Source organism: Vigna unguiculata, chromosome 7 (genome assembly GCF_004118075.2).
Source record: "Vigna unguiculata cultivar IT97K-499-35 chromosome 7, ASM411807v1, whole genome shotgun sequence".
Classification (NCBI taxonomy): Eukaryota; Viridiplantae; Streptophyta; class Magnoliopsida; order Fabales; family Fabaceae; genus Vigna; species Vigna unguiculata.
Genome location: NC_040285.1, coordinates 30,072,699 through 30,100,691, shown reverse-complemented (window position 1 = coordinate 30,100,691; position 27,993 = coordinate 30,072,699). Strand labels below are relative to the sequence as shown.

General features: G+C 34.9%; 3 protein-coding genes across 8 annotated transcripts; 2 read left to right on the top strand and 1 right to left on the bottom strand.

Moving 5' to 3' along the window:
• Positions 1 to 56: 56 nt before the first annotated feature.
• LOC114191940 (protein disulfide isomerase pTAC5, chloroplastic) lies at positions 57 to 5,800 on the bottom strand. 4 transcript variants are annotated; one of them, XM_028081397.1, is made up of 8 exons: positions 5,244 to 5,796; positions 3,659 to 3,804; positions 3,224 to 3,319; positions 2,902 to 3,030; positions 2,107 to 2,344; positions 1,101 to 1,138; positions 875 to 1,001; positions 57 to 715 (listed from the first exon to the last, which is right to left on the bottom strand). In XM_028081397.1, the coding sequence occupies exons 1-7, from the start codon at positions 5,719 to 5,721 to the stop codon at positions 906 to 908; spliced, it is 1,221 nt and encodes a 406-aa protein (XP_027937198.1). In that variant the 5' UTR covers positions 5,722 to 5,796; the 3' UTR covers positions 57 to 715; positions 875 to 905. The 4 variants fall into 4 exon arrangements, with proteins under 4 accessions (XP_027937198.1, XP_027937197.1, XP_027937199.1 ...); XM_028081396.1 differs by having other exon boundaries at positions 57 to 707; positions 5,244 to 5,795; XM_028081398.1 differs by lacking the exons at positions 57 to 715; positions 875 to 1,001 and having other exon boundaries at positions 1,128 to 1,378; positions 5,244 to 5,800.
• Positions 5,801 to 8,443: 2,643 nt separating this feature from the next.
• Positions 8,444 to 19,621, top strand: LOC114191939 (pre-mRNA-processing factor 17). 2 transcript variants are annotated; one of them, XM_028081394.1, is made up of 2 exons: positions 8,444 to 10,368; positions 19,273 to 19,621. In XM_028081394.1, exons 1-2 carry the CDS (start codon positions 8,624 to 8,626, stop codon positions 19,277 to 19,279), a joined length of 1,752 nt encoding a protein of 583 aa, XP_027937195.1. In that variant the 5' UTR covers positions 8,444 to 8,623; the 3' UTR covers positions 19,280 to 19,621. The 2 variants fall into 2 exon arrangements, with proteins under 2 accessions (XP_027937195.1, XP_027937196.1); XM_028081395.1 differs by lacking the exon at positions 19,273 to 19,621 and having other exon boundaries at positions 8,444 to 10,372.
• A 2,459-nt stretch (positions 19,622 to 22,080) lies between these two features.
• On the top strand, positions 22,081 to 25,747 carry LOC114191568. Of its 2 annotated transcripts, none has more exons than XM_028080811.1 (3): positions 22,081 to 22,200; positions 22,400 to 24,961; positions 25,168 to 25,747. In XM_028080811.1, exon 2 carries the CDS (start codon positions 22,489 to 22,491, stop codon positions 24,952 to 24,954), a length of 2,466 nt encoding a protein of 821 aa, XP_027936612.1. In that variant the 5' UTR covers positions 22,081 to 22,200; positions 22,400 to 22,488; the 3' UTR covers positions 24,955 to 24,961; positions 25,168 to 25,747. The 2 variants fall into 2 exon arrangements, with proteins under 2 accessions (XP_027936612.1, XP_027936613.1); XM_028080812.1 differs by having other exon boundaries at positions 22,083 to 22,200; positions 22,411 to 24,961.
• Positions 25,748 to 27,993: the final 2,246 nt, after the last annotated feature.

Genomic DNA, 27,993 nt, shown 5'->3' with positions numbered 1-27,993 from the left:
ATGTTTCTTTTTAATATTTTAAAAAATGGGGTGTTGAAAACTGCATTAAGAAATAGTGTTGTCGACCAATCAAACAAAACATCCACCAACTGTTGGTCTTTGGTGGCACATTGGGAAATTATCATTAACTGGCTTAGTAAAAAGAATACTTTGTTCGGCACTTCGACAATAATTACTATTAACCACATTCACGGCTACTCTGCTAACCAGGATTTAATTCCGACAATTTTATTCACCGATCATCCAAAGCTCAGCAATCTCAAGTTGCTCAAACAAAAACATGAATGAAGATATATTTAGTACCAAGTATTTGATTGAGCTCAATCCAACAACGCCTTTATTTCGAGTTCACTTGAAGGATTTTAGGGAACTGCTCACACTTTGAGCAACCTTTGCTGCAAGATCCTGTGCAGCCCTCCATTTGCCATTGTCGTCAGCGATTTATATTTTTTGACTTACGATAACAGAATTGAAAGATGACCGTCTGCCTCCGAAGCATCTTGGAATTATCACAGCGTTACATATTTTGTGATGTAACAGAAAATTTGAAATGGACGTAGTTCGGACAAGGGGATAATGTATGTCCGAATATACTCAGATATGACATCATTTATTTTGAAGGATTAAAAGCACTTGTTCCGTTCAACCTATGTTGTAATTTGCGGGGCTTTTCTAGAGTTTCACGCAGTTCTGAAAGTTCCAAATCCCTGGAAATCTCGATAACATCAAGTTCATATTTATCAGTTCTGTTTTAACAGTTGAACAAACGTTCATAATAAGATTTGTTTTGGACTACGAAACAGTCAAAAACAAAAAATAATAAATAAATGACAGGTAAGCAAAATTGTGATACTTTGGCTATTGATGAATATACCTGTGTAACGATGAAGAAATGTATGTTATTCCTATACCATAGCTTTCCCTCCACATAAATCACATATGGTATACCCTCGACCATCACAATATGGGCATTTTGTGCCCTCATCCACCCATTCCAAAAACTGCGTTCAAGAATTCATTGATAAGTTCAAGATCATGTGCAACATGGGTAAAAACAGCCACAAAAGTAAATTTTCTTAAAATGCTTGTGTATTTCTTACTTGAGGTTCAATATTTGGCTCGCCAGATCCATCACACTCTGCAATTAAAGAAATGGAAGTTGGCTGGAGATTTCCAATGTTGATCATAAATAATGCATCTAGGAAACCATTATTATACAGTCAACATCAATATATCAGAGACGACTATTATGTTTGCCCTTAGAATGGTCATTACAAGAGACGTCAACGAGAGATTAAACCATTCCAACTCTGACTGCTCCATTGGGGCTATTGGGCCATGCCTGCTATCATGATTACTGCTATCACAATTGTAATTCCTAAATTCATTTGATAGCAATGACCATGTTAGTTTGAAGTCTAAGACTGTAGAAATTATCGTCTGTTTTACTCAAGTAGAGTAGAGATAATTTTGCACAAGTCAAAGTGCCTAGTAGGCTGTGTTCAATTAACTCGCACAAATAGGGATTTGGAAAAAGCATCCCCAACAAGCTCAATATATAGAGAAAATGAACAGTTTCACCAAAACCTAAATGGTGGATAGACCATGTTTGGAAAGTCCACGAAGAAATCCTGCAGGAGGAATCTGATTTAGACAAAAGAACACCTAGGAAAACAAAGATTGTCCAACAAAGGAAACAGTAGAATTTAAGGCATCAAAAGGAACCAATCATTGAGATAGATGATGATATAATGATAGAGCCCTTATTGTCGTTCAAAATGTCAATGCTCTGATGGTTTCGTTTTTATCCAATGATCCTTCTAAAGACGACCATATTGATAGCAGCAAAAATATGCATGACACTGCTCCTAAGTCATTGATTCCTCATATAGAAGGAAATGGGTACATGAGACAATTGAGGTTTGTACATTATGAGGATTTGGGAAAATTATATTCTTGAAAATACATAATACCTGCTTTGGTTCTTGGAGGATGTATAAAATTAAAAGTGAATTTACAATGAGATTTGAGTTCCAGAACAAAGATCAATTAACCAACTACTGGATAATGGTCGTTTAATTGAAATACAAGGGATAAGTTACATACCTGTACACAACAAGCGACCTTCCCCACGACATTGAAGGCATTTTGTCGTTGCATTCTTGTTTTTGCTCCTATCAACTCCCTCACTTGCAATAAGTCTTGATGGCTCTTCCCACCGATTCTCTCCAAGGAGAAAAACTCCTCGCTCGGGGACTTCTGTTCCCTTATCACTTTTCACAACATTTTGCTGAACCTCTGAAATATCTGTCACTGAAGGAACTGCAGCTCCATTTTCACCTTCCTATATAATTCACATTTGGACTATGATGCAAATTCAAGTATTTAACAGTTTAAATATTCTGTGTCTGTTGTTTAGACATAAAATAGTAGAATAATTCCTAGGCCTCCATCCATAAGCTTAAACTTATGGGAGATGTCGTCCTTGCTAGTTGTCAAGTAGTGAATACATCAATGCTCTCTTTCAAAAACCAAAACTTCACTAAGAACATAATAAAATAATCAAAAATTATGCTTTCAATCAAATAAAAAGAAATATATATTCAGATTTCCCGTACACAAACTATCATGTTTAGTTAAGACCAAGGAGTCAAGTGATTTTAGCCAAAAGCACATGGGACTAACGGTGTGTTTGAATTTACATGAGTCAAGGTAAAGCTAATATGAGTAACTTTCACGTTTTTTGTTAATTTTGATATTATTTTTTGTTGGAGCATGCATAATTGATGGAAATTTAGACTTAAGACAACATATTAGAGATAAAGTCTCAAACATTGGGACAGATTATTGGGCTCAGCAATAAGGAAGGAACAAGAAGTGCATCTGATATAAGCAGCATACCTTTGGTAAAACAGAAGTAGATTGTTTATCTTCAGTCATGCTGCCTGCATCCTTTTTCCTTATCTCCAAATAAAGCCTTTCAAGAAGTTCAGCAGTCATAATACCATCCTCAGGGACACCTAATGCAGCCTTTCAAACAAACATCTCACAACCATCAAAATCTCAAAAACAAAATTGTTCAGGCATAGCACAATATGGAGAGCACTACATATATACAGCACTCAAATTTTCAGTTTATATTCAAAATTAATCCAAGACAAAATGCTCCCCTCTTTGCATCAAAAAGCTTCATAAACTATATATAATGCAGAACAACACTAACTTGCCAAGTCTTCACTGCACGCTCTGTTCCACTTGAGAAGCTTGAGTAACCCATGTCTTCCTCGCCCGAGTAAAACCCCAAGTTCAGCAACGCTTCCTGTTATTTCAAATTTCAACACATCAAGTAAGATTTCACATTGCACAAATCCAATAAATCAACTCTCATAGAAGTGGATAACTAAAATTGTGATTGGATATAAACTTCTCCTGTCACTTGTAGGAGAGGTAAGAAAATAAAATGAATTAAATTTCCATTATAACTTAAAATCAGCTTATATACTTTAAGCTTAGCCATAAGCTGATTTTAAATCATAAGAGATGTTTAATTCTTTTTTCTGTCTTATTTACTTAAGAAAATTTATGCAAACAGAACCTATATATTATTTGGAAACATTAAAAAACAGAATTATCAAGAGTAGGAAAATGGAAGATCAACCTGCATTTGTCGAACCTCTTCTCCTTCAGAACCTTTCCGCAAAAGGCTCATCTTTTCAACTGTAACAGACTCCTCAACCACCACAACCTCCTTCTCCCTTTCTATGACCTCTTCAAATCGCTTCTCCTCTTCAATTTGCTTCTCCTCTGTTGTAGATCATTCAATTAGTGTTGTGTAGGTAAAACCAACCGGAGAAGTTGCACAATACAAGGCTAGGTTGGGTGCAAAGGGGTGGTTTTTGCAAAACATTGTTTGGATTGTTATGAAGTGTTTGCACCTATGGTAAGAACTGAAACTATCAAACTAGTGGTTACATAAAGTTATTACATCAACTCTATGTAAAATTAGCCTTTCCAAATGGGTCACTAGAGGAGAACATTTATATGAATCAATCTCCTGGTTTTGAAGGGACGGGACATGAAGAAAAGATATATAAATTGAAAACGGCTTTATATGGGATAAAACAAGCACCTCGGGTCAGGGATAAAAATATTGCTTCTTTTTCCAGCTGGATTTCACCAAGAGTAGAACAAAATATCTTATGTGAGAGCTATTTATAAGTGATTTAATGATAGTTTGCCTTTATGTAGATGATCTACAATTACTGGCAGCAATGCAGTACAGAAAGACAAGTTTAAAAGAAGAGCTATGTTAGAGTCTGAGATGAGAGATCAAAGATTGCTATCTTATTTTTGGGAATGGAATTTGTCTCCTCTAGTGATGGAGTTTTCATACATAAAAAAGAGGTATGCAATTGAAATATTGAAAATATTCCAAATGCTGGATTGTAATTTTGTCCAAACACCTGTTGATTATGGTATGTATGAAGTTAGAGAAGGAAGGAAGTGGCAATGTAGTCGATGCAGGCTTGTATAAAATATTGTTGACTTATTGAGATTTTTATGCAGTAACTTAACATAGCTTATGGAGTTAATAAGTAGATTTGCTGTTCATCCAATGCTTTCTCATTTGCTTGTAGTTAATAGAATATTGACATATGTGAAGTGCACTTTGAAATATGGTTTGTTTTCAAAAACATGACGAAAATATTTCTAATGAAGTATTTTGCTACCGTGATTCAGACCGGTGTGATGATAAAAGAGACAGAAAAAGTACAGTACGGCGGTATGTGTTTATGGCGTGTGGCGCGGCACCTAGTTCATGTTATAAGAAGGAGGCAGTGGTGGCATTGTCTTCAAGTGAGGCTGAACATTGCAACCTCAACGGGAACTTGTTTAGTCTTGTTGCTTGAAAACTTCATGTCAGAAATTAAGATTAGAAAAAAATAAAAACAAAAACTATGAAGATGCTAGTAGACAACAATAAGTGAGCTATATACAGCAGTACTAATGACCAAGTAGCTAATATTTTAACAAAGCGGCTGACAGATTCAAGCTGAGTAGAGAAATGATAAGAGTGCAATAAATTGCTAATCTGAATTAAGGGGAAAAGCTGTTAGTAATTCAGTTTGCGTTGTGTTAGTTACGTAATTAGTGACTGTAACTATCTGCTTGTAATAGAACTGTAAATAGCAACGATGCATTGTGACACATGTGTGTGAGAAATAAAAGTTCAGATTCAATACCAATGTTACTTGTTCTCTTTCCCTGTTCTTCTCCGTTTTTGTGAGTGTGTCTTATAACATCCTCCATCTTCCGAATACTCGAACCGCTCTCGAGAACCATATTCTTGTCCTTCAGCACCTGCAAGAGCAACGTGACATTCGCGACGGCGTCGGAGACGGAAGCCGGAGTGGACACTTCCCGCGTGGATAGGCGACGCTCCATCTCCTGGATTTGGAGCTTGAGGTCGGAGATCTCGCGGAGGAGTTGATCGCGTTCGCGAGCCCAGCGCTGCTCCTCGCGGAGCCAACGCTGTTCGTCGCGGAGCCATCGTTGCTCTTCGCGGAGCCAACGCTGCTCCTCGCGGTCGGAGAGGGAGCAGTGGGAGACTAGGGAATTGAATTTATAGGAGATGGAGTAGGGTTTGGGAAGAGAAATTAGGGTTTTGGTGAGAGTGAGGGTGAAAGTGGGAGTTGCAGTGACAGAGAGAAGAGTTGGCATAGTGGTATTTGGATGATGGAGGCCATTGAAGGATGTGTTGGTTATGAATATTTGTTCTTCTAACTAATATTGTCTTATCTTCTATCAGAAGATTCAAGCCAGACATTTGTAAAACTAAATAAAGTTTATATATAATGTTGTAGTCCCTCCTGGCGGGAAACTAATTAATCATTCTACTTTTGTTAATTAGCCCTGTCGTAAACACTCATTAATCCTAACCTAATATGTTCTCTTAAATAATGTATTTATTTTAACCCAAATTTTTTGTTACCTTCAAAGATATTAAAATTATCACATTATTTAAAAGTTGTATGCAAAATGGTCTGTGAACATATTTTCTCTAAATTTACTTAAACTTTATTTTCTAAAATATATTAAATACAAAAAAAAAGCATGCCATAAATGTTAGTGCCAAAATATTAATGTTTTACTACGTTTAATTCAATTTTATTTTAATTGAAAGAAGGTAAATAATTTAGTAGAGTCTTTAATTTTGTTTTAGTTAAAACTTTATCCATTCAAAGAGTGAGTGAGCGTTACATCTTAGAAAATAAATATATAGATGATAACCATACATAATATAAATTTTAATATTATATTAAATTTTAGTTAAATTTAAGCTCAAATAATCATTTAAACATATTTTTTATTAAGTTTTTTCAATTTAGTCATGGGATTTTTGATTTATCATAAATTTCAAATTATTCAATTAAGTATCTACACAGCATGACTTATAAATCACGTCATTATAGATGTTTACTAAATTTGTAGAGTTTGGAAGTATCTTAGTTTGGATTATTTACTGATTTTCTCTATTATATTTTCAAAATACACTGATTATCATTAATTTTAAAATATATAAAAAGTTATTTTTAAAGTATCAAAATATTGTGTTTTTAATGTTTAGTAGAGAACAACACAAAACTCGGCAAAGAAATCATACTTGAAGTATCTCGACGACCTTTCTCCTTATAGTTTTTCATAACAAGTTCAACGATGTGATAGAATATCTTTCGGTGCATTAGAAGTATCCCGAGAAACTCATTTTAGCACCAGATTAACCCCGATTCATCTTTTTGGAGTCGTATGTATGTTGAAATCACCTTTTTTTCTTCTTCATCTCCATTACAAGGCTATGCGTTCAGGTACTCCAAACATTATTGGATACATGAGTCGAACTTAAGGAATTTTGCAATTTGCAACATAGTTTCTTATACAAAGCCTGACAATGGTATTTCTTCAAGCACTATCCAATGGCTCATTTTCTTGCAAAGGATAAAGTTGTGAAATAGGGATGAGAAACATTTAAAATGAAAATAATGTTTAGCAAGAACCTATGACTAAGGGCTTAAGATATACCTTTTCATGAAGTCTTTTAGAGAACAAGATAAAAAATATTAAAAAAAAATATTTTATCCAATTTCGTTTCTAACGTTCTCTCTCCAAATTTTCTTTGAGCAGCGAATCCAAATCTTAATCACAAATCCCTCTAATTGACTAACCTAATTCCCTCTCAATTAAACACCATATTATTCTGTCACTAGTAAATAAAAAAATAAATGATCACGTCACTCAGTGCATTATGTATGTAGAACAGTGACACGTATACATCATTCGAAATTTATGATCATATTAAATAAAAATCTTAAAATAAGATCAAATTAAAAAAACTTAACAAACCTATAACCAAATAATTATTTAAGCTTCCAATTTATGAATCATTTCAATTGAATATTTATTAAAAAAAATTTGCAGCTAAAAATTTAAAAGTACAACAATCTAAACAATTTTATGATAATTTTTGAATGATCTTAACAATTTATTATATTTCGATAGTGTGAAATTTGAACAAAAATATTATATAAAATCGTAAAATATTTTATGAATTAAATTTTGATACTAACAACAATGATAAGAAGTCTAAACATAAATTTGAGAATAGAAATATAAGTTTCTCTCAATTTTAATTTTGAATACTTTATAAAATATTTAAATAAAAGGCTTCAAACTACAAATTGAATTCAAAATATAGTATACTTTTTGTTTTTTGTAATGAAACATATTTTCCATACTTGAAATAAATATAAATAATATTTTTTTATAAATTATTTAACATGTATAAACTAAAATTGTAAACCGACGGTATCTTCGAATCTAACTCACCTCAGGTTTCGTGTTTGTAACTTTATTTTCTTTATCTGTATCGCGAATATGTTTAAGATTTTTCAAATTTTAAAATTTTTAAAAATAATAATTAAAAAGATAAAATTGAAAAACAATTATAAATATAATAAATATATCTATAAATAAAATAAAATGTAGTTATTAAAATAAATAATATTACAAGTAAATTTATATAAATAATTTTTTTATTGTGAATAATTATTTAAATTTAATAAAGTAATTATTAAAATAATAAAAAATAAATATATTTTATAATAAATAATTATTTGAATTTTAAAAATAATTACTATATTAATAAAATTAAGAAAGGAACATTTTAATTATGATTAACTATTTAAATTTAAAAATTAGTAGTGAAGAGAGTAAAATAAGAAAAACAAGAAGAATAAAAATGTCTGTATTTAGTTGTAAATTTATCTTCTTAGCTTTTTATGTTGTTTTCAAAATAAATTTTATACAATAATCAAAATTATTCATAAATTAAAATATATTTATATACTTGGTATAATTCACAATTTTTTATGCATGCAGACCCAAATGTTAAACCACTCCTCCCACTGGAAAAATCCTGGGGGGAAAAAGAAAGAGGGAAAATAAAAACCCTGGTTTAAACCAAAGGCAGCACCAGGAACCACGCCATTCATCCCACTGCGATCCTAAGAATTCACTTCCGCAGTTCCCATTCTCGCATTCATCAATAATCGTATTATCACACACAATGGATCTTCTTCACCAATACTCAGATGACCAAAACGACGACGAACCAGACTCCCCATCCCAAAACCCTAGCTCTCCGCCGCGGCTCCTCCCGGGCCGTTCCGGGGCGCCCATGGTGGACGACACCATGCTGGCCCTCACTGTCTCCTCATCCGCCTCGGCCCTCTCCAGGCCCATCGACCCGACTCAGCACCTGGTGGGCTTCAACCCCTCCTACGACCAGCTCTGGGCCCCCATCCAGGGCCCAGCCCATCCTTACGCGAAGGACGGCATCGCCCAGGGCATGCGCAACCACAAGCTTGGCTTCGTGGAGGACGCCGCCATCGAGCCCTTTCTCTTCGACGAGCAGTACAACACCTTCCACAAGTTCGGCTACGCCGCCGACCCCTCCGCCAACAACTACGTCGGCGACCTCGACGCACTCCGCTCCAACAACGCCGTCTCCGTCTACAACATCCCCCGCCACCAGCAGAAGAGGCGCAAAACCGAGGCGAAGGACAAGAAAATATCGGACGAAAACGATGAAGAGGACCGCGAGGAGGATGATGGACAAGAGGAGATCGAAAACCCAGCCACCGAGGCGTGGCTGCTGAAGAACAAGAAGAGCCCCTGGGCGGGGAAGAAGGAAGGATTGCAGGGAGAGTTGACGGAGGAACAGAAGAAGTACGCGGAGGAGTATGCGAAGAAGAAAGGGGAAGAGAAGAGTGGGTTTGGAGGGGAAAAAGCTGAGGTTGTTAAAGATAAGAGTACCTTTCATGGGAAAGAGGAGAGGGATTACCAGGGTAGGTCTTGGATTGCGCCTCCTAAGGATGCTAAGGCTAGTAATGATCACTGCTATATTCCTAAGAGGTTGGTTCATACTTGGAGTGGACACACCAAAGGGGTTTCCGCTATTCGGTTTTTCCCTAAGTATGGCCATTTGATTCTCTCTGCCAGCATGGATACCAAGGTTAAGATTTGGGATGTTTTCAACTCTGGCAAGTGTATGAGGACTTACATGGGACATTCAAAAGCTGTTAGGGATATTTGTTTCAGCAATGATGGGACCAAGTTTTTGAGTGCTGGCTATGACAAGAATATCAAGTATTGGGACACTGAGACGGGGCAGGTGATATCCACTTTCGCCACAGGGAAAATTCCCTATGTCGTGAAGCTTAATCCGGATGAGGACAAGCAGAATGTTTTGTTGGCTGGAATGAGTGATAAGAAGATTGTTCAGTGGGATATGAATACCGGACAGATAACCCAGGAGTATGATCAGCATCTGGGGGCTGTGAATACCATCACCTTTGTTGATAACAACAGGAGATTTGTTACTTCTAGTGATGACAAGTCGCTCAGGGTCTGGGAATTTGGTATTCCTGTGGTGATAAAGTATATTAGTGAGCCCCACATGCACTCCATGCCTTCCATTTCGCTTCACCCGAATGCTAATTGGCTTGCCGCACAGAGCTTGGATAACCAAATACTTATTTATAGCACAAGGGAGAAGTTCCAACTTAACAAGAAGAAGAGGTTTGCAGGACATATTGTGGCGGGATATGCCTGTCAGGTCAATTTTTCTCCGGATGGGCGATTTGTCATGTCAGGGGATGGTGAGGGGAAGTGTTGGTTCTGGGACTGGAAGAGCTGCAAGGTCTTCAGAACTCTAAAGTGTCATGAAGGGGTTTGCATCGGTTGTGAGTGGCATCCCTTGGAACAGAGCAAAGTAGCAACGTGTGGCTGGGATGGGATGATAAAATACTGGTAAGTAAACTCTAATGCTAAGCTTCATTTAGTTACAGAATCTAATATGGTGTTTCTTCAAAAACGCTTTTGCTATCGTAGTTACTGAATTTTATCCTGGTTTGTCTGTTGCTAAAGTGATATAGTTCAATCTTTACTTTGTCAAGCTAATGTTCAGATTATGTTTGTATTGGCTATAAGATTTTAGGGTGAATTACAATATGCTTTGATTGTAAGTTTTACTAATACTAATCCAAAATAAGGTAATCCAAACTTATGTAGACCCTACATAGACTTTATCTCTACTTTTTCTTTTCTTTTGATACCTCCCCTTGTTTTAGATAACATTGGATTATGGGGTCAGTTTAGTTATTATCAGTTCATTGGTATAGTAATATATTAAAGGCGACATGGGATGGTCTAGGAGTAGAGTTTTGTGTAAAACTCTAATTAGGTGAGGTCACCAAAGAAGATATTTTCTCTGTTCTTTACCTTTGTAGTTGATTCTCTTCCATATCTACGTATCTACAATTGTTTGTCTGTCTGTATACCTTTCTTACTTCTGCTATGTTATTCTTAAAATTTCCATGGACGTGGGATACTCGTGTTCTAGTACAGAAATGCCATCTAAGGTTGAACAAGTGTAACTAACAATTGAAAGTTCTCAATTTCCTTTTCCATTTATACTGTTAAACCCTTTACCTGGTAAGTAGCAATTTAGGGATGCAAGCCTGGTATGATAAACGTCTGAATTTCCTTAGCACTAGACCTGATACTCACAAACATTTTATCCAAAAACCTTAATGCAAACCATCTCTTCCTTCTAAGTGAGAGAGCTGCAGAGGGATATGTTCTACAATAATGAAATATTGTAGACACTTTTCGATGTCTGCATATCAAACTTTATGAGAACAAAGTATATGTTTTGGATGTCATAAGTAGCTGGAGGTGAGGTGTGTGCTCTGAATTGAAATGTAATAACAGGAGGCATAACTACCTGTGAGAAATTTTGATGTCTTTTATTTTACATATATATATATATATATATATATATATATATATATATATATATATCAGCAAAGAGCCATCAGTATCAGAATCTATCCCAAATTACTTTAGGTCTTCAAAACCAGTTTGAAAGCAAGTTTATCATGATATAACTTGTAAAATCCTTTACAAGTTTCAAAGCTAAGCTTCTGCAGGCATTTATAGAACAACCTTTCTGAACTTTTGCTTGCCGTTTTGAAATCATAGCCAAATAGCATCTTCATCTTCTAATCTGGAGTATGTACTGGAATAATTTTATAACTGCATTCGCACAAGCACAAGTCTGTCATGTTTTTGTGAGGCTGACATCTATTTTAAGTAAATAGTAAATAAATTTGGTCAGCTGATTCCTTTGATGATCTTCATATTGGCAACCTCTTGCCTTTAGGAGCACAATCCTAGAGACTAACATCCCATTGACATTTACCTTTGTAGTGTCTATTGTTTTTCTTTCTTCCTCTACCTTTCCTTTATGCTGTCTCGTTTCATTAAATGTGGAAGACAGAGTGTCTGTGGCTGGCATAAATAGCTTGTTTAAAACTTAAATAATATTCAGGGAAAAAATGCTCTGGTTCTACTGAATTTTTTATTAGGAATGAGAAGAATGTTATGATTTAGTCTAATAAACTCTTGTGTAATTGTACTTAGGTTCCTAATTCCTGAGCCCTTTCAACTTTGACATCTTCATAATGTTTGATGTTTTGATACATTTGGATTGTGAATGAAGTTAGTATGATGATAAGAATGTTTACAAGCTGTTGCTTTCTCATACACACACGGAGAGTTTACTTATATCTTTTTATTATATTAAATTTGATATAATGTGTGCTTCTCATCCATATTGCCATTTTCATCACAGTATGCAACCATGGCGTTAGCCATTGTTGCATCAGTTCAATGTGTCATAAGTAATATTTTATCTCAGTAGTTTTGAGTTATTTGACTTCTGTTTACTATTTTTTCATTTGCTATTCAGGGCCCTCATATAATAATAGAACCTGTTTATTTGTAAGATTGAAGATTGCAGATTTAAGACTTCTTGAAGAGATTTCAGATAAATGAAACAGTGAAAAACTTATCACTGTTACTGTTTTACTACTGTTTATATAAGAAGATAGTAAGCAGAATACAAAGAGTCAAGGCCCAGTCCTAACCCTAACCCTAAAGAAAGGATCCCATACATGATAAATAAAATATTACATCTCAACACTCCCCCTCAAGCTGGAGCATATAGATCATATGCTCCAAGCTTGGAACATATAAATTGAATTCTAGGCCCTCTTAAAGATTTAGTCAGAATGTCTGCAAGTTGTTCATTAGAGCCGACAAACTCTGTAACAAGATCCTTGGATAGTAATTTCTCTCTAACAAAATGACAATCAATTTCTATATGCTTTGTTCTCTCATGAAACACCGGATTGGAGGCAATGTGAAGGGCTGCTTGGTTGTCACAATATAACTTCATCTGCTCATTTTCACAAAATTTCAACTCTTGAAGGAGTTGTTTAATCCATACTAGTTCACATGTAGCTAGAGCCATAGATCGATATTCCGCCTCTGCACTAGATCGAGCAACAACACTTTGTTTCTTACTTTTCCAAGATATAAGGTTCCCTCCAAGGAATACACAATACCCTGTGGTAGATCTTCTATCAATTGGACAACCAGCCCAATCTGCATCACAATACGCTTCAACTTGAGTACTTCCCTTGTTCTCATACAACAATCCTTGTCCTGGGTTCCCTTTTACATATCTGAGAATGCGAATCACAGCATTCCAATGATCAATGTGGGGATTTTGCATAAATTGACTAACAACTCCCATTGGATAAGAAAGATCAGGTCTTGTTATAGTAAGGTAGATGAGTTTTCCAACCAACCTTCTATATCTCTCTGGATCTGAGAAAAGTTCACCTTGATCTCTTGTTAATTTTTGATTTGAGTCCATAGGGCTATCAATGGGCTTGCAATTTGTCAGACCTGTTTCTTCCAAAATATCAAGAGCATATTTTCTCTGTGCAATGATGACACCTTCTTTTGATTGCGCCACTTCAATACCAAGAAAATATTTAAGACGACCCAAATCTTTGGTCTGAAAGTGGCTAAACAAATGGTTCTTCAATTGAGCAATTCTAGTGATATCATTTCCTGTGATAACAATATCATCAACATAAACCATAAGATAAACACATTTGTCAGGAGAAGTATGACCATAAAATACTGAATGATCCGCTTCACAACGTTTCAATCCAAAATTCTGCACAACACGACTAAATTTACCAAACCAAGCTCGAGGAGATTGCTTCAAGCCATAGAGAGAACGATGCAACTTACAAACTAACCCAGACTCCCCCTGAGCAACAAACCCAGGAGGTTGCTCCATGTATATCTCCTCTTCCAGATCACCATGAAGAAAGGCATTTTTAATGTCCAACTGATACAGAGGCCATTGGTGAATGGCAGCCATAGCAAGGAAAAGACGAACAGAACTTAATTTAGCCACAGGAGAAAAAGTATCACAATAGTCAAGACCGTAAACCTGAGTATACCCCTTAGCGACGAGACGGGCTTTGAGTCGGTCTACAGCGCCAGTCGGACCAACCTTAATAGCATAGACCCATCTACAGCCCACAGACTTCTTACCAGGAGGAAGAGAGACAAGTTCCCAAGTCCCACTGTGTTCAAGTGCCTGCATTTCATCAATCATGGCTTGTCTCCATCCAGGATGACCAAGTGCCTCATCAACATTCTTAGGAACCTTAATGGTAGACAAGGAGGAAACAAAGGAGAAATATGGAGGAGACAAACGATGATAACTCAAAAAGTTATAAATAGGATGTGGATTACGAGTAGAGCGAGTACCTTTCCGAAGGGCAATAGGCCAAGTGTGATCGGAGTCAAGAGAAGATGAAGAGGATGAAGGATCCATGATTCGAGAATCTGGTGGAGAAGGATTTGAGTCACAGGGGTCTTCAGGCAAGGAAGGAGTCACTGGAGTGCGACGCTGATATGTGAGAAGAGGTGGTTGAACAATGTCATTGGCATTTTGAGGTTGAGTTTCAGGAAGAACCAAGGGATCACAGGATGGTAAAGGAAGGACTTGTTGAATAGATGAACTCTCCTCCATGGAGGACAAGAAAAAAGGTGTGTCCTCAAAGAATGTAACATCAGCAGACATATAATACCTTTTGGTTGAGGGAGAATAACATTTATACCCTTTCTGAAGGCGAGAATATCCCAAAAAAACACACTTAATAGCCTTTGCAGAAAGTTTATCAAGACCTGGAGAGACATTATGAACAAAACAAGTACATCCAAACACACGTGGAGAAACACGATACAAAGGATCATTTGGAAAAATTATCGAGTGAGGAATTTTATTTTCAATAGAAGAAGAAGGCATCCTATTGATTAGAAAACAAGCAGTGAGGATTGCATCTCCCCAATGATGAATAGGAACATTGGTATTCAACATGAGAGAGCGTGCAGTTTCGATAAGGTGTCTATTCTTTCTTTCGGCTATGCCATTTTGTTGTGGAGTATGAGGACATGTTGACTGATGTAAAATTCCTTGGGAAGATAAAAATGAGGAAAACGCAGCAGAAAAATATTCCTTAGCATTATCACTTCTGAGAGTTTTAATTGTCTTCCCAAATTGGTTCTTAATTTCATTAAAGAAGGACACAAATATGGATAAAAGTTCCGATCTTTCTTTCATTAGATAAACCCAAGTACATCGAGAGAATTCATCAATGAATGTTACAAAATAGTTAAAACCAAAAGAAGTGACACGACTTGGTCCCCAAACATCAGAATGAACAGTAGAAAAAGCAAAATTACATCGTGTCTCAGACTTTTTAGGGAAGGAAGATCTAACATGCTTTCCTAACCGACACGATTCACAATCTAAGGCTTGAATGTGTTTGAGACTCGGAACCATCATCTTCAACTTAGACAAATTTGGGTGACCTAAACGATCATGCAAAAGTTTTGGGGATGAAGTTGCAAAACAAGATACCGAGGAGCTTGGTTTTAGGAAATAAAGTCCCTGTGACTCATGTCCTTCTCCAATCAGACGACCCGTACCATGTTCCTGTATAGCAAAGGAATTAGCAGTAAAGGTTACAGAACAATTTAAGGAACGAGTCAATTGACTCAAAGAGATTAAATTGTAAGGACAATGAGGAATGTACAAAACAGAGTTTAAATTTAGTGAAGGTGATAAAGAAACTTTGCCAATTCCTTGAGATGCCACTTTGGATCCACTTGCAACAGTAATAAAATGAGGACTTTTGGGAGAGGAAATGGAGGAAAATGAGGAAATGTTACCAGAGACATGATCTGAGGCACCTGAGTCAAGAATCCATGGACTAAGACCTTCCACAGATTGAGAGATGCATGCAGTTGACATTGAAGAGGATGGGCCAGGATTGTTGGATTTCTCAGATTTGTACCTCAAGAATTCTTGGTACTCTTCATCAGAAATTCTAGATTCTGAATGATCAGACTTGGACACATGAGCAGCTTTATCGGGAAAACCATGTAAGGAATAACACTTGTCTTGGGTATGGCCCATTCTATTACAATATGAGCATTGAGGACGTCCACTTCGACCACCACGTCCTCCACGGTTGCTCCGACCTCCTCCGCTTCCTCGTGGTGCTACCATTGCTGATGTTTCAAAAACATCAGTTGAACTTTCATCTTTGACCAATGTAGGTACACGAAGAAGTCTAGTAACTAAGTTGTCCATCGAAGGGATTTGATCACCGGCTAAAACTTGATCACGCACATGATCAAAAGTCGAGTGTAGGCTCCTCAGAATTAAGACCATGTAAAACTTATCAAGTTTTTTGTTGATATCTTCTAATGAATCAGCCACAAAAAAACTCTTCAATTCTTCTACTGCAGCCCTAGCCTTTCCTATATGAGAAACCATATCATGATTGATTTGTTTGAGTGAGGCTACTCTTTGAGTTGCATCAAAGAGGCGTTGAATGTCGTTAGCAAAAATATCTTGTGCCCTTTTCTAAAAAGAGAAGCATGTCTTGTAAGGTCTCAAAATGTCTAAGACCCCTTGCTCAACTGATTGCCATAAAACAGCACACAACTGAAAATCCAATTTCTGCCACTTAGGTTTCTCTTCCTCGGAAATATTAGAGACCTCTTTTTCAAGATGATCATGATAACCTTGACCAAGAAACCACAACTCCACCGAAGCTGACCAAGAGGAGTAATTTTTCCAGTTCAGTTTCGCAGAGGTAATAATAGGAGTAGCTGATAGAGAGGGAGACATTCCACCCGTAGAAGCCATTAAAAAAAACTTAACTTTTGAGAAGAAACCCTAGGTTCAAGATATGGTCACCGAAACAGAGAACCAAGAGCAGATATAAGACCAGGAGGCTCCGGCGAGACGAACGACGGTGGCGCGGCGCGATTCCGGCGTCGGGAAGGCGGCGCGTGGTGTACACGCGCTTGAAGGCCGCCGGAGAGAAGCGGAGCGTGGCGGCGCGTGCGGAGGTTTCCGGGGACGTGACTTGCGGGGATGGGTTGCGCTCCTCGAGGCGCACCTAACCCTGACTTCGCCGAAGTATACACGCCGGCGGCGACGACGGACGGCGCGGCGGACAGCGGCGGACAGTTGCGGAAGACAGCGGACGATGACAGTCACTGTGACAAACAGTGAAGATGAACCAGACTCATGTTCTGGCTCTTGATACCATCTTGAAGAGATTTCAGATAAATGAAACAGTGAAAAACTTATCACTGTTACTGTTTTACTACTGTTTATATAAGAAGATAGTAAGCAGAATACAAAGAGTCAAGGCCCAGTCCTAACCCTAACCCTAAAGAAAGGATCCCATACATGATAAATAAAATATTACATCTCAACAAGACTGTTTAAATACAAGTTTAATGCTATGAAATAGTCTAACCTTTTGATAGACATGATCAGGCAGTAGAAATTTAGTATCAATTGATAACAGATTCGGTGTCTTAATTAGCTTGTGTTTTGTTTAATGAATAGCTAATAGCGGCATCTATAAAATTGTTGTAATATTTTTAAACCAAAACACCTCGTTCTCATCTGAGTATTATTGTTGATCTTTTAAATATACACACAGTTATCAAAGTCTGTGCAGATTTCAAATTTTCCAAATGTTTACAATCTTAGAAGACAGCGTAATATATATTTATAAGTATGTTATTTGTAGCTAGTCACATGTACTTTGGGGTTGTCTAACATGATACGTCAAATATGCTATGTCAGAAAATAGGATTTGATATTTTGATTCTGCTTTAATAGACCTTCTTTGCTCTGAAATCAATAGAATTTAGTCATAATCTGTTAGAAACCAAGAATTGAAAAGAAAAAGAACGAGAAAGTTTTATCGAATAAGATGGAAACAACAAGAAATAGGCGAGAAGTCTTTCCTCCAAGGGTTTGCTGAATTTACAATAAAAAAAATTGTATTTCTCGTATTGCTTTTCCCCTATTTATATCTAATCAACACTTTTAACTGACTGACTAACCCATTAATATTTAACTATCTTAAAAATCAAGGTTAGAATTGTGGAAGCTGATTCTGATTTCATCTTCGTCACCATGATCTTCATTTGTCCTTCCTGAAAGCACTGTGATGCTTTCCTGCCATGGGAATGAGAATCCACTTTCAGCCAGTGTAAAACTCGTGTCCGAAAGCTTTGGTGGTGATGGGGACGAGGGTAGAGTCTGTATAAGAGTAATCACTAAGACTTTCTTTGACATTTTTCCTTTTGTTTTTGCTTCATTGCCAAGCTCGTTGGCTGAATCTTCATCCTGCTTGTTGAGTAAGGTTGTACTGTTAGGTCATTCGGCAGAAAAAGTAGTTTGCAATCCACATTATTCACAATTCACATCCAACAGAAAAATTCATTTTTGATGTGTTTCTCCCTATTCATGGTAATACCAATTTCTTTCTCCATCACAACTTCTATCTTTGTTTTTCTTGCATGTTTTCCTTCACCATTTTGGTTTCTTCTCCACCACAAAGGGTTTGGTTTTTTATTACTGAACCTTCAAAAGTCCGTAATTCAACGTTATTTGCCCAAGAGCAAGGAAGAAAGTCATGTTCTTCCTCAAACCCATTAGTCCCCCCCTCTTCTTCAGCAGATTTCTCGCCTTTATTAATGGAATCTTCCCCCTCAAAAGATGATGGCTTCTTGTTTTTCATCTATAATAGCAAATCTTTGATGCAAACCATATCAGTTTTTAATTCTGCCAGTCGCAAGCCTTGCTCGGTGACAACTTTCTCCCATGCTTCCACCTGATTGGGGATCAGGAGGTCGGATCAAACCAATTTGTTAGGAATCTATAATTGAAAAGAAAAAGAAAAGAAACGTTTTTATTTAACACCATGAGAAAAAAACAAGAAAAAGAAAGAGAAACCTCTCCTCCAAGGGTTTCTACTTCACAAAGGATTTCTCTTTTCTCAGAAAGCTAACGTGCAATTTATAGCGACAAGAAATCTTCATCAGCTTCTCCTATTTATATCTAACTAACCCAATAATATTATAACTATCTTAATAAACCTCTCCTTCTCCTTATAAGTAACATGATCTTTCTGATCAAATTAAACAGGGTGTTTGTTCAACACTTCCTGTACCTCAGCTTGAATGTTGATGTATCTAACATATTCTATTGTTATGTATACCATTTGGCAGTAGTTGCTTACTTTGGGATTGATTTTTGTCACATCTACTAATATCCATATTCTTAGTCATATATATGTTTTTATCCCTTTTTCTTTCATTCTTTATGAATCTCTACCACTATCAATTTTAACTCTGTAGTTTCTGAATTTATTGAGGATGATGTCTGTTAATATAAAATTGCAGGGACTAGTTTCTCCTTAATGTGAAGCCGAAATCGTTTGACAGAAGCAGGACAGAGAAAGATACCAAAAGGAGAGAGAACAAACATACTGAATTCACATGTTGATGGGTGTTCCTTGGTTAATATTCGAATGGCTTTAATTGACTATTATCATGAGATTCTCTGCCACTAAGGGTTACGCCCTAATTGCAGTGTTGTAGTTGCGGAACATAGAAAAGCTTTGGCATTTTTTGAGACTTTTGTATAATAGTCATATTAAGTTAGATATTCATCTGTACGAAAAATTCCCTCTCATGGTGCAGTATAATTTAATTACGTTTTATTCTAGGAATATGCATACATTGTTGGGTATTCTCGTGTACATTATTTAGAAAATATGGGTTCAGCATGCTCGGGTGACATTGAATGTGGATTTTAACAATTGCTGATATGGGTGTTAAGTAGAGATACTTTTTGCTACTTAAGTGGATATGACTCACTTCTCGTTTACGTTCACTCAAACAATTCTATTTTATTAATTTTTTGTATGATTTAATTATAAATTTATCCTTTTCTATATAAATTTATATATATTTTATAAAAATATTGCATAAAGATACAGGATTGTCAACATATATTTTTTCACAATTTATGATATGAGAGTAATGTTGGAATGATTTCTTTAGAATTTATTTAAAATAGATTATGATATAATTGTATATTGAACTATATTGTTTATTAGATTAATTCATTACTTGTACAAAAATAGTTTTGATTTGTCTATAGAAAAATTGTATAAATTGTACAATAATGCAATAGTATCTTCCTCCATTACTTTATGAAGTTTCATAGGCTGCAACTCCAACATTCTCTAAATAGTTACTTTTCCATCTCAAACTCATCATGAAGTCCACAGCTATGGAGAAAAACTCCAAACGCAGTAACACCAGGTTCAATAGTTGTTCTCTCAATAAAATGAAACGCCTCTTCAAGGTTGTTCTGAGTGGATACTTCATGGAAAGAACAAAATGAAACTCCTCGCACATCAAATTAAATAATCTGAATCCTTTTCCAACCATTCTTGAATGACTACAAGGTGCTATATAGTTAAGCTGCTGATATAGTTGTAAACACCGCGTCCTTTGGCTTCTTTTGGGAGATTTGGAAATTGAGACTTGCAATAAATGAACAAATAAGGAGCAGGATAAAAAACACGAATTTTAATAAATAACAAATTCCAAATTATATAATTCAAAATGTATTTTTGGATTCAAAAATACATTTTAGATTACACCTGAAATGTATTATTGATTCAAATATCTTATAGATTATGTAATTCGAAATGTATAATCTTTATACTTAGAAACACAAATGTAATATTTTTAATATATATAAAAAAATAATGTATACAAGCATGTTTCCATGTTTGTCTAATTTTTTTATAAGAATAATGTGTGCGAACACGATTTTAATGTAAATGGTCCAATTTTTTTAATATATATATATATATATATATATATATAAATTAATATATAAAAAATAAGGTTAAATTATTCTTTTGATCTTTCTATTTATCATGAAATTTTAGTTGGTCCTGAAGTTTTTCGTTATCTCAATTTGGTCATCATTTTCTTAAAAATGACTTAATTTGGTTCTCACCATTAATTTGATCAACATGTGTTAAAGTCAACGTCACGTGTCAATTTATGATTTTTTTGAATTTTTTTTTTTTGAATTTTTTTTGAATTTTTTAATAAATTTTTGCGTGGTACCTTACAAAATTTTATATATTTATTTTTGCACTTCCAAAATATTTCTGTGATGATTTAGTTTAGTTTAATCGCTACATCAAATTCATACTATCCTACAAGGACTTGTATCATAATGCAAAAATTGTCATATTGAATTATTTCAATAGCATAATCTGCCATTTATGTGTGCAGCACATGAGTATACTATTATGTTTTTCCAAGTCTGCTTGCGTATGCATTGGCTTAGTGATTGGCACAATTTAACTCTTGTGCAATGCATTTGCAATAACATACAATTCCATGTCATCTATGAATTGTTATAGACTTATTGCGACTTCCTATGATAAAATTGGACATCATACATACAAAAAAAGATAATAACAATGAATATGACAATGTTCAAACTGAAATTGGTATGATTTAAGTCAAATTAATAAAAATATAGAAGACAAACTACAATATCAACTTGTGGAGCTAACTTTCACAAATAAATATTTCCTTACCTTAGTATCTTATTATTCAAAATTAATTATCACTTTATTATTTTTTTCTTTAATTGTTAAACATTTTTCTTTATTTTTTTCAAGCTTATTGATTTTATTTCAGGAATTTCATTGAATAAAATAATGATTTCAAACTAAAATTAATATATTTATTTTTATGAAAAACATAAAAACGTCCTCGATTACACGATTAAAAAAACACTTTACATTAAAATCAAGTTCACATATGATTCTATAAAAAAATAGACAAAGAAGAAAAAAAAAAGTCATCCTAATAGATACAATAAAAAAGAAAATTAAACTCGTAATTCTATGTCCAACTTCCCTTAAAAAAATAGTAAAAAATATACTTGAAATCACTGACTTTTCTAAAAAAAAAAATGGTAAAAATATGTTTGAAAGCAAGACTTCATCGAAAAATTGATCTAAGACTACAAAGTTAAATTTAGAAGCATGATTTCTTGATTCAAAATTAATAAGAAACACTATACAAATTTTAAAATTTATCCATGTTATTAAATTCAATACAAAATTTCACCAATTTGGTAAATTAGGACATGCCCATGTCTTTCTAACAGCACTATTTAATATTTCTCCTAATTCCAAACGTGGCTACCAAATTAAACCCATAACCATAACCAACAAACCAAAACTCGAGCTAGCTTTCACTTCCCAAGGATCTAATCTGATAAACCTGGTATTCAGCTTTCCTGTTTTGTTTATTCTTCCTTTTGTTTGGACTTTTTGTTCATTTCATTGACGGGCATCTTAGTTTGAATCTGTATGTACTATGTGTGTGAGCATGGACTTTATCCCATATGGGTTTCTTGCTTGAAGCCATTTTTTTTTTGTTCAGGAGAGTTTTTTTTTTTTTTCATTACCTAACATGTTTTCAGTGTTTGTCAAGCTTTTCCATGGAAGAAACAACGTATGAAAGTTGTCTGCCTGGAGAATTCTAGATTCCTCGTTGACCTGTACTGTGAGCATGGCTGGTGAACTAGAAACCCTAGAAGAACTTGTAGTAAAGGAGGGATCTTTAGTTATGAATGGAAAGGATCTCAAAGTGGGTTCTGATTTATGCATAGAAGATGGTGTTTGCACTGGTGAGGGTGTTGTTGAGCTTGATGATGATGTGGGTTCTGATGGCTTAAATAAGGAGGGTAATGGTGTGAATCCTACCGCAGGAGAAGGTGTTGGGGTTCTTGGTGAGGGTTCTCAAGTTGTGGGGTCCTTAGAAGAAAAGAGTGAGAACGAAACTGCCGAATTAGGTGGAAATCATACCAACTTGAAAGTATTAGATGAGCAGAAGGACATTGATGACAGGGAGGTAAATGAATCAGTGGAGAAAGAAGCAATCAATGATGTTAAGGATGAGTCAGAAGACAGACAAAGCATTAAAGAGAATGCTGGCATTTCAGAGCAAGTTGATTCACATGAAGAGCAGGAAATTGAAGATGAAAACTTTGACGATGCTGAACGGCATAAAAGAACGGGTAGAAAAGTCAGAAAGGTATTTTCTGTGTCAAATAAGAAGAGCTCAGGAGTCATTTTTCAGGCAAGTTATCAGCTGCCAACTGAAAATGTAGGTGAGTTTTCTGTGTATGATTTGGTGTGGGGCAAGGTGAGAAGCCATCCATGGTGGCCGGGGCAGATATTTGATCCCTCCGATTCATCTGTGGAGGCTCTGAAGCATTTAAAAAAGGATCGCTATTTGGTTGCTTATTTTGGGGATAGAACATTTGCCTGGAATGATTCGTCTCAGCTTAAGCCCTTTAGGACTCATTTCTCTAATATGGTAAAGCAGTGCAGTTCAGATGCATTTCAGAATGCTGTAGATAGTGCTTTGGAAGAAGCCACAAGACGTGCAGAATATGGGTTAGCATGTTCCTGCATACCTGAAGATACTCTCGACAAGATTAAACTCCAGACTGTTGAAAACACTGGTATTCAACAAGAACTAAGTTTCATACGCAGAGTGGATGAATCTTTAAATGTTGACTCCTTTTCACCTCAGAACCTTTTGGAATACTTGAAAACTCTGTCGGAGTTTCCAACTGGTGGCTTTGATCGATTGGAGCTCTTAATTGCTAAGGCTCAGTTGCTTGCTTTCTACCGTTTAAAGGGTTACTCTTGCTTGCCTGAGTTACAATATTGTGGAGTTTTGGATAATGACACCAATGCATTAGTTAAGGATGCTGAAAAAAGTTTGAGTGAAATTAAAAAAGATGTTCACACTGGTGCTGGAAAAATGAAAACATCAAACATCTCCAGTCACAAACGCAAGCATAATTTGAAAGATAATACATATCAAGAAAAGAAGAAAAGAAGCTTGTCTGAATCAGCAGGTGGGACTTCAGATTCTACACACGGTGATTATCAGTCAGGTGATGCCACTGATAATCTGATTTATCCTGCCTCATCCAAGAAAAAGAAGACTATTGATCATTCGGGCGGTATTTCAGGGATGAAAGACCGGAGAAAAACAGTTTCCCTTGCCAAAGTTTCTAATTCCACAAAGCAATCATTTAAAATTGGTGAACGTATTCTAAGGGTTGCTAATCAACTTACTGGACCACCCTCTATGTTGAAATGTTCTCAAGACAGGTCTCAAAGGGAAGATGGTTGTACTGAAGGTTTTTCAAGAAATGGAACTGATATCTTCTCTAGTTCTGAGAAGACTCAGAAGTCAAGCTTGATTGTTCCAGTGGAATATTCATCTCTAGATGATTTGCTACATTTACTTCAGTGGGTGGCACATGAACCCCTGGGAGATTATAGTTCCTTGAATGTTATAGTGAGCTTCTTCACTGATTTCAGGAATTCAATAATTGTGGCCAATGATTCTGGAAAAGAAATTTCACCTGCAGATAAAGCTGGTAGTAAAAGGAAGAAACAACCTCTAGCAGAGAAATCTGAGACAGGCATCCAGATTCGTTCTGAAAAACAGCAGTCACAGAAAAGCAGCAGAAGAGACTACCAACATGCCCCCGCTGAGCCAGAAAAGCCTATTATAGTTTACACTCGTAGGTCCTATCCCAGGAAACAATTGTCTGAAAACAATCATCTTGAGGTTCCTGAAAAGCCTTCCGGTTGTGTAGATGAGAATGAGAATTCCGAAGCTGAACTTATTTTGAACTTTGCTGAGATGGATTCTGTTCCCTCAGAAATGAAACTGAATAAGATTTTTGGGCAATTTGGACCTCTAAATGAATCTGAGACAGAAGTTGACAGAGGGAATAGCCGGGCTAGAGTGGTTTTTAAGAAGTGTGCCGATGCAGAGAGTGCTTTCAGTAGTGCTGAAAATTTCAACATATTTGGATCAGTTCTCGTAAATTACAAGCTTAACTATACTCCAAGTACATTATTCAAACCTGCATCTTTTACCACAACGGTGGACCAGGACCAAGATATGCATATTGATCTCTCCAATTCTGAACATAATACAGTCTAATTATTTGGTAAGTAACTTTTTGCTATTACATATACGAGATTTGGTAATTGATAATTTTGATAGGTGCATTATGTCTTATGATGGAGACAACAGCTGCATTGCATCCTCATGGACCATGCAGTAGCAATATTAGAGCATAGCTTGAAGATAAAATTATCTTACTTATGTTCCTTTTGGTTTGAGTTGGGACTAATTGAATTATTGTCTTACCAGGTGATACATTTTTAGTACCACTAGAATGTTTTTAAGGAAGCATGTCAGCTGACAAACACTACAGAACAGGAAAGATAAAGAGGAGGATGTTATCAAACATTCTGTTTTCAATCAGGCGTTTCAAGCCTAAAGGAAAAGAATTTGCACTTTTGTAGCAACAATCTTGAGACTGCTGAAGAAAAAATATTCAAGAAAACGAGGGTATTACTTGGGCATGTTTGATTAGTGATTCGTAGCTATTGTGATACCAATGCATCCTCTGTCAGCTCTATTTACTTAGACATATCTGTGTCACTACAAAATTAAAGTTTTAAGTCTGGGAGCAGAGTAGTAGCATAAAAAACGTTAGATAGATCCATTTTCACATTCAATTGTATATTGGTTTAACAATGTTGATAAGCAAACAGTCCTGTTTCTGCAGTTGAAACGGGAATCTGATTCATATCTTCCTTGGTTTAGCTAGTTTTGGGCCTCATAGTTTAAATCTCACTGTAGACCATAGGTTGAAAATACATATACTTCTGTTTTCTTAGGATTTTTACTGTGTTGTGTACTATGCATCTTGTTTCATTTGGCTCAATTTGGTCATTTACTTCAAATTTGATTGTTTTAAGCACCAACCATAGATTCTGACAAGAACAAAACATGCAATATGTTTGGCGAATTTTCCAGACTCTACTATGAAAGACACAATGAAATATGGTAAGTGAGATTCAAAATAATTATTTACATAATATTCTTTTTCCAATGAAATTATTCATTGAAGTAGTTAATTACTGTCACTAATCCTTGTTAAATAGATGAATAGGTAAGCACATGTTAATCCTTGTTAAATAATTATTTACATAATTACTGTCACTAATCCTTGTTAATCCTTCCTAAATAGATGAATAGCATATTCAAAAACAATAGGTAAAAGCACATCTCAGTACACTATTACTCTGCTAACTGAGTTGTCAAATTGATTTTGCAGGTTAGACCAGGAGATTTCTCGTCACCTCAAAGGAAAGCAAATATAGTAAGCATACCAAAAGTAATTTACAATTACAATTATAGGGAGTGCTGAAAACAATATAACAGCATATTATAACTGAATAAAACTGCTTAACCAGTTTATTGCTAAATGGTTGCCAAAGTACAGAAAATCTTTGGAGAACTTGGTGATGTTTCAATTAAATTTTGCAAGTACAAGTCTTGTTTTTACAAAACTGAGTTTCCTGTTAAAATTTTATTGTGGAGACATACTTATGAAGTAACCAAACATATCATAAAATTTAGCTTATTCTTCAAATTTGAAGCATCCCGAATTCAAACATAGTTTCGGTATATAACAAAGAGAAGTTATGGACAACTAATACAATGAGCAGAATTTAGAAACTAATATGATGACTGGTGTAACTTTGAAGGACTGAATTTAGGGTTTAGTCTTGTTGCATCTTAGTTTTTCATACTTTTAAATGTGTTGTGTTTCAAAGAATTTATGATTAAGAGTGTGTTTGGAAAATAAAGGTAATCCACATCTTTCCTGACATACATCAATATATTTTGCTTCTCAATTTTCAAATTGTGAACGTTCCTGGTGTCTTGCAAACGGAAAACTAAACATTCAGTGAAATGTTTAGAAATATACAGTAAGGTGTTTTGGATCTATTATTCTTATGCGACACCCTACTTCAGTGTGAGATGTACTGATAATGTATTGCACACAATTCCATTAACCAAGTGCAAGGGCTACCAGTGTCAATTAGATGGTTTGAGTGAATTAAGTTTGATTATAATGGGATAGGTAAAGAAAATAGTTTATTAATATACATTGTGATTTATTAAAAAATAATTCTTATGTTAATTAGTTTTATGAATTAATCCATTCAGGATTATCGTCAAATTTAAAAAAATATTTTCAATAATTGTAATTTTGTAGTCCATGAGCAAATGGTGGCAGAAACATCGTAAACAATAGACTTCCATAGGAACAAAGAGGATTTAATCCATTATCAATAATTTAATAACACGTTTTTGTTTTTGTTCTCAAATATTGTTATTAGTTTTGATTATTTTAATCTCTATTAATATATTTATTGTTTAACTTTTTTTTTATTATGTAAGGGACAACAAGGTTCTCATAATGTGTTTGGCAAGGTCACATCCAAAAAATTTAAGATAAATGTATTTTCTAAGGTATTGTTCATTAGAAATTACTAATAACTAAATGTACTTTTATTAAAAAAGTTTTAATAAGAAATACGTTTTAAATCGATTTTTATGAAAAGTATAAAAAAATTGTAATTTTGTTCTTATAGTAAGGATTGGAAGAATTTTGTATAGACCTATGACAACATTTAAAATTTTAAGCATGATTTAATTTTATAAAATTAATTTATAAGAAAAGATTTACGGATGTTTATATTATAAAATTAATTTGTAAGATAAAATTTATATTTTATTTTGTATTATAAAATTAATTTATAAGATCAAATTTATATTTTTTATATATTATAAAATTAATTTATAAGATAAAGTTTATATTTTTATATATTATAAAATTAATTTATAAGATAAAGTTTATATCTATTCATATATAATAATCTATTTTATTTTTTTAGTTGATATGAAATCTTTAACAAATTTTTAAATCAGTTGTAATTTAGTATATTTTTCTTCTTATGTTAAGTTTATCTTCTTCTTTTTTTATGTATTTTGCTCAAAGTTATAACTCAACATTGTGACTCTAAACAGTACAGAAAATTAGCTTTAAAATAAAAATATAATTTATACAGCATCACTTGAACAGCAGTGAAGCTGCGAACCCTTTGAATAACATTGGTA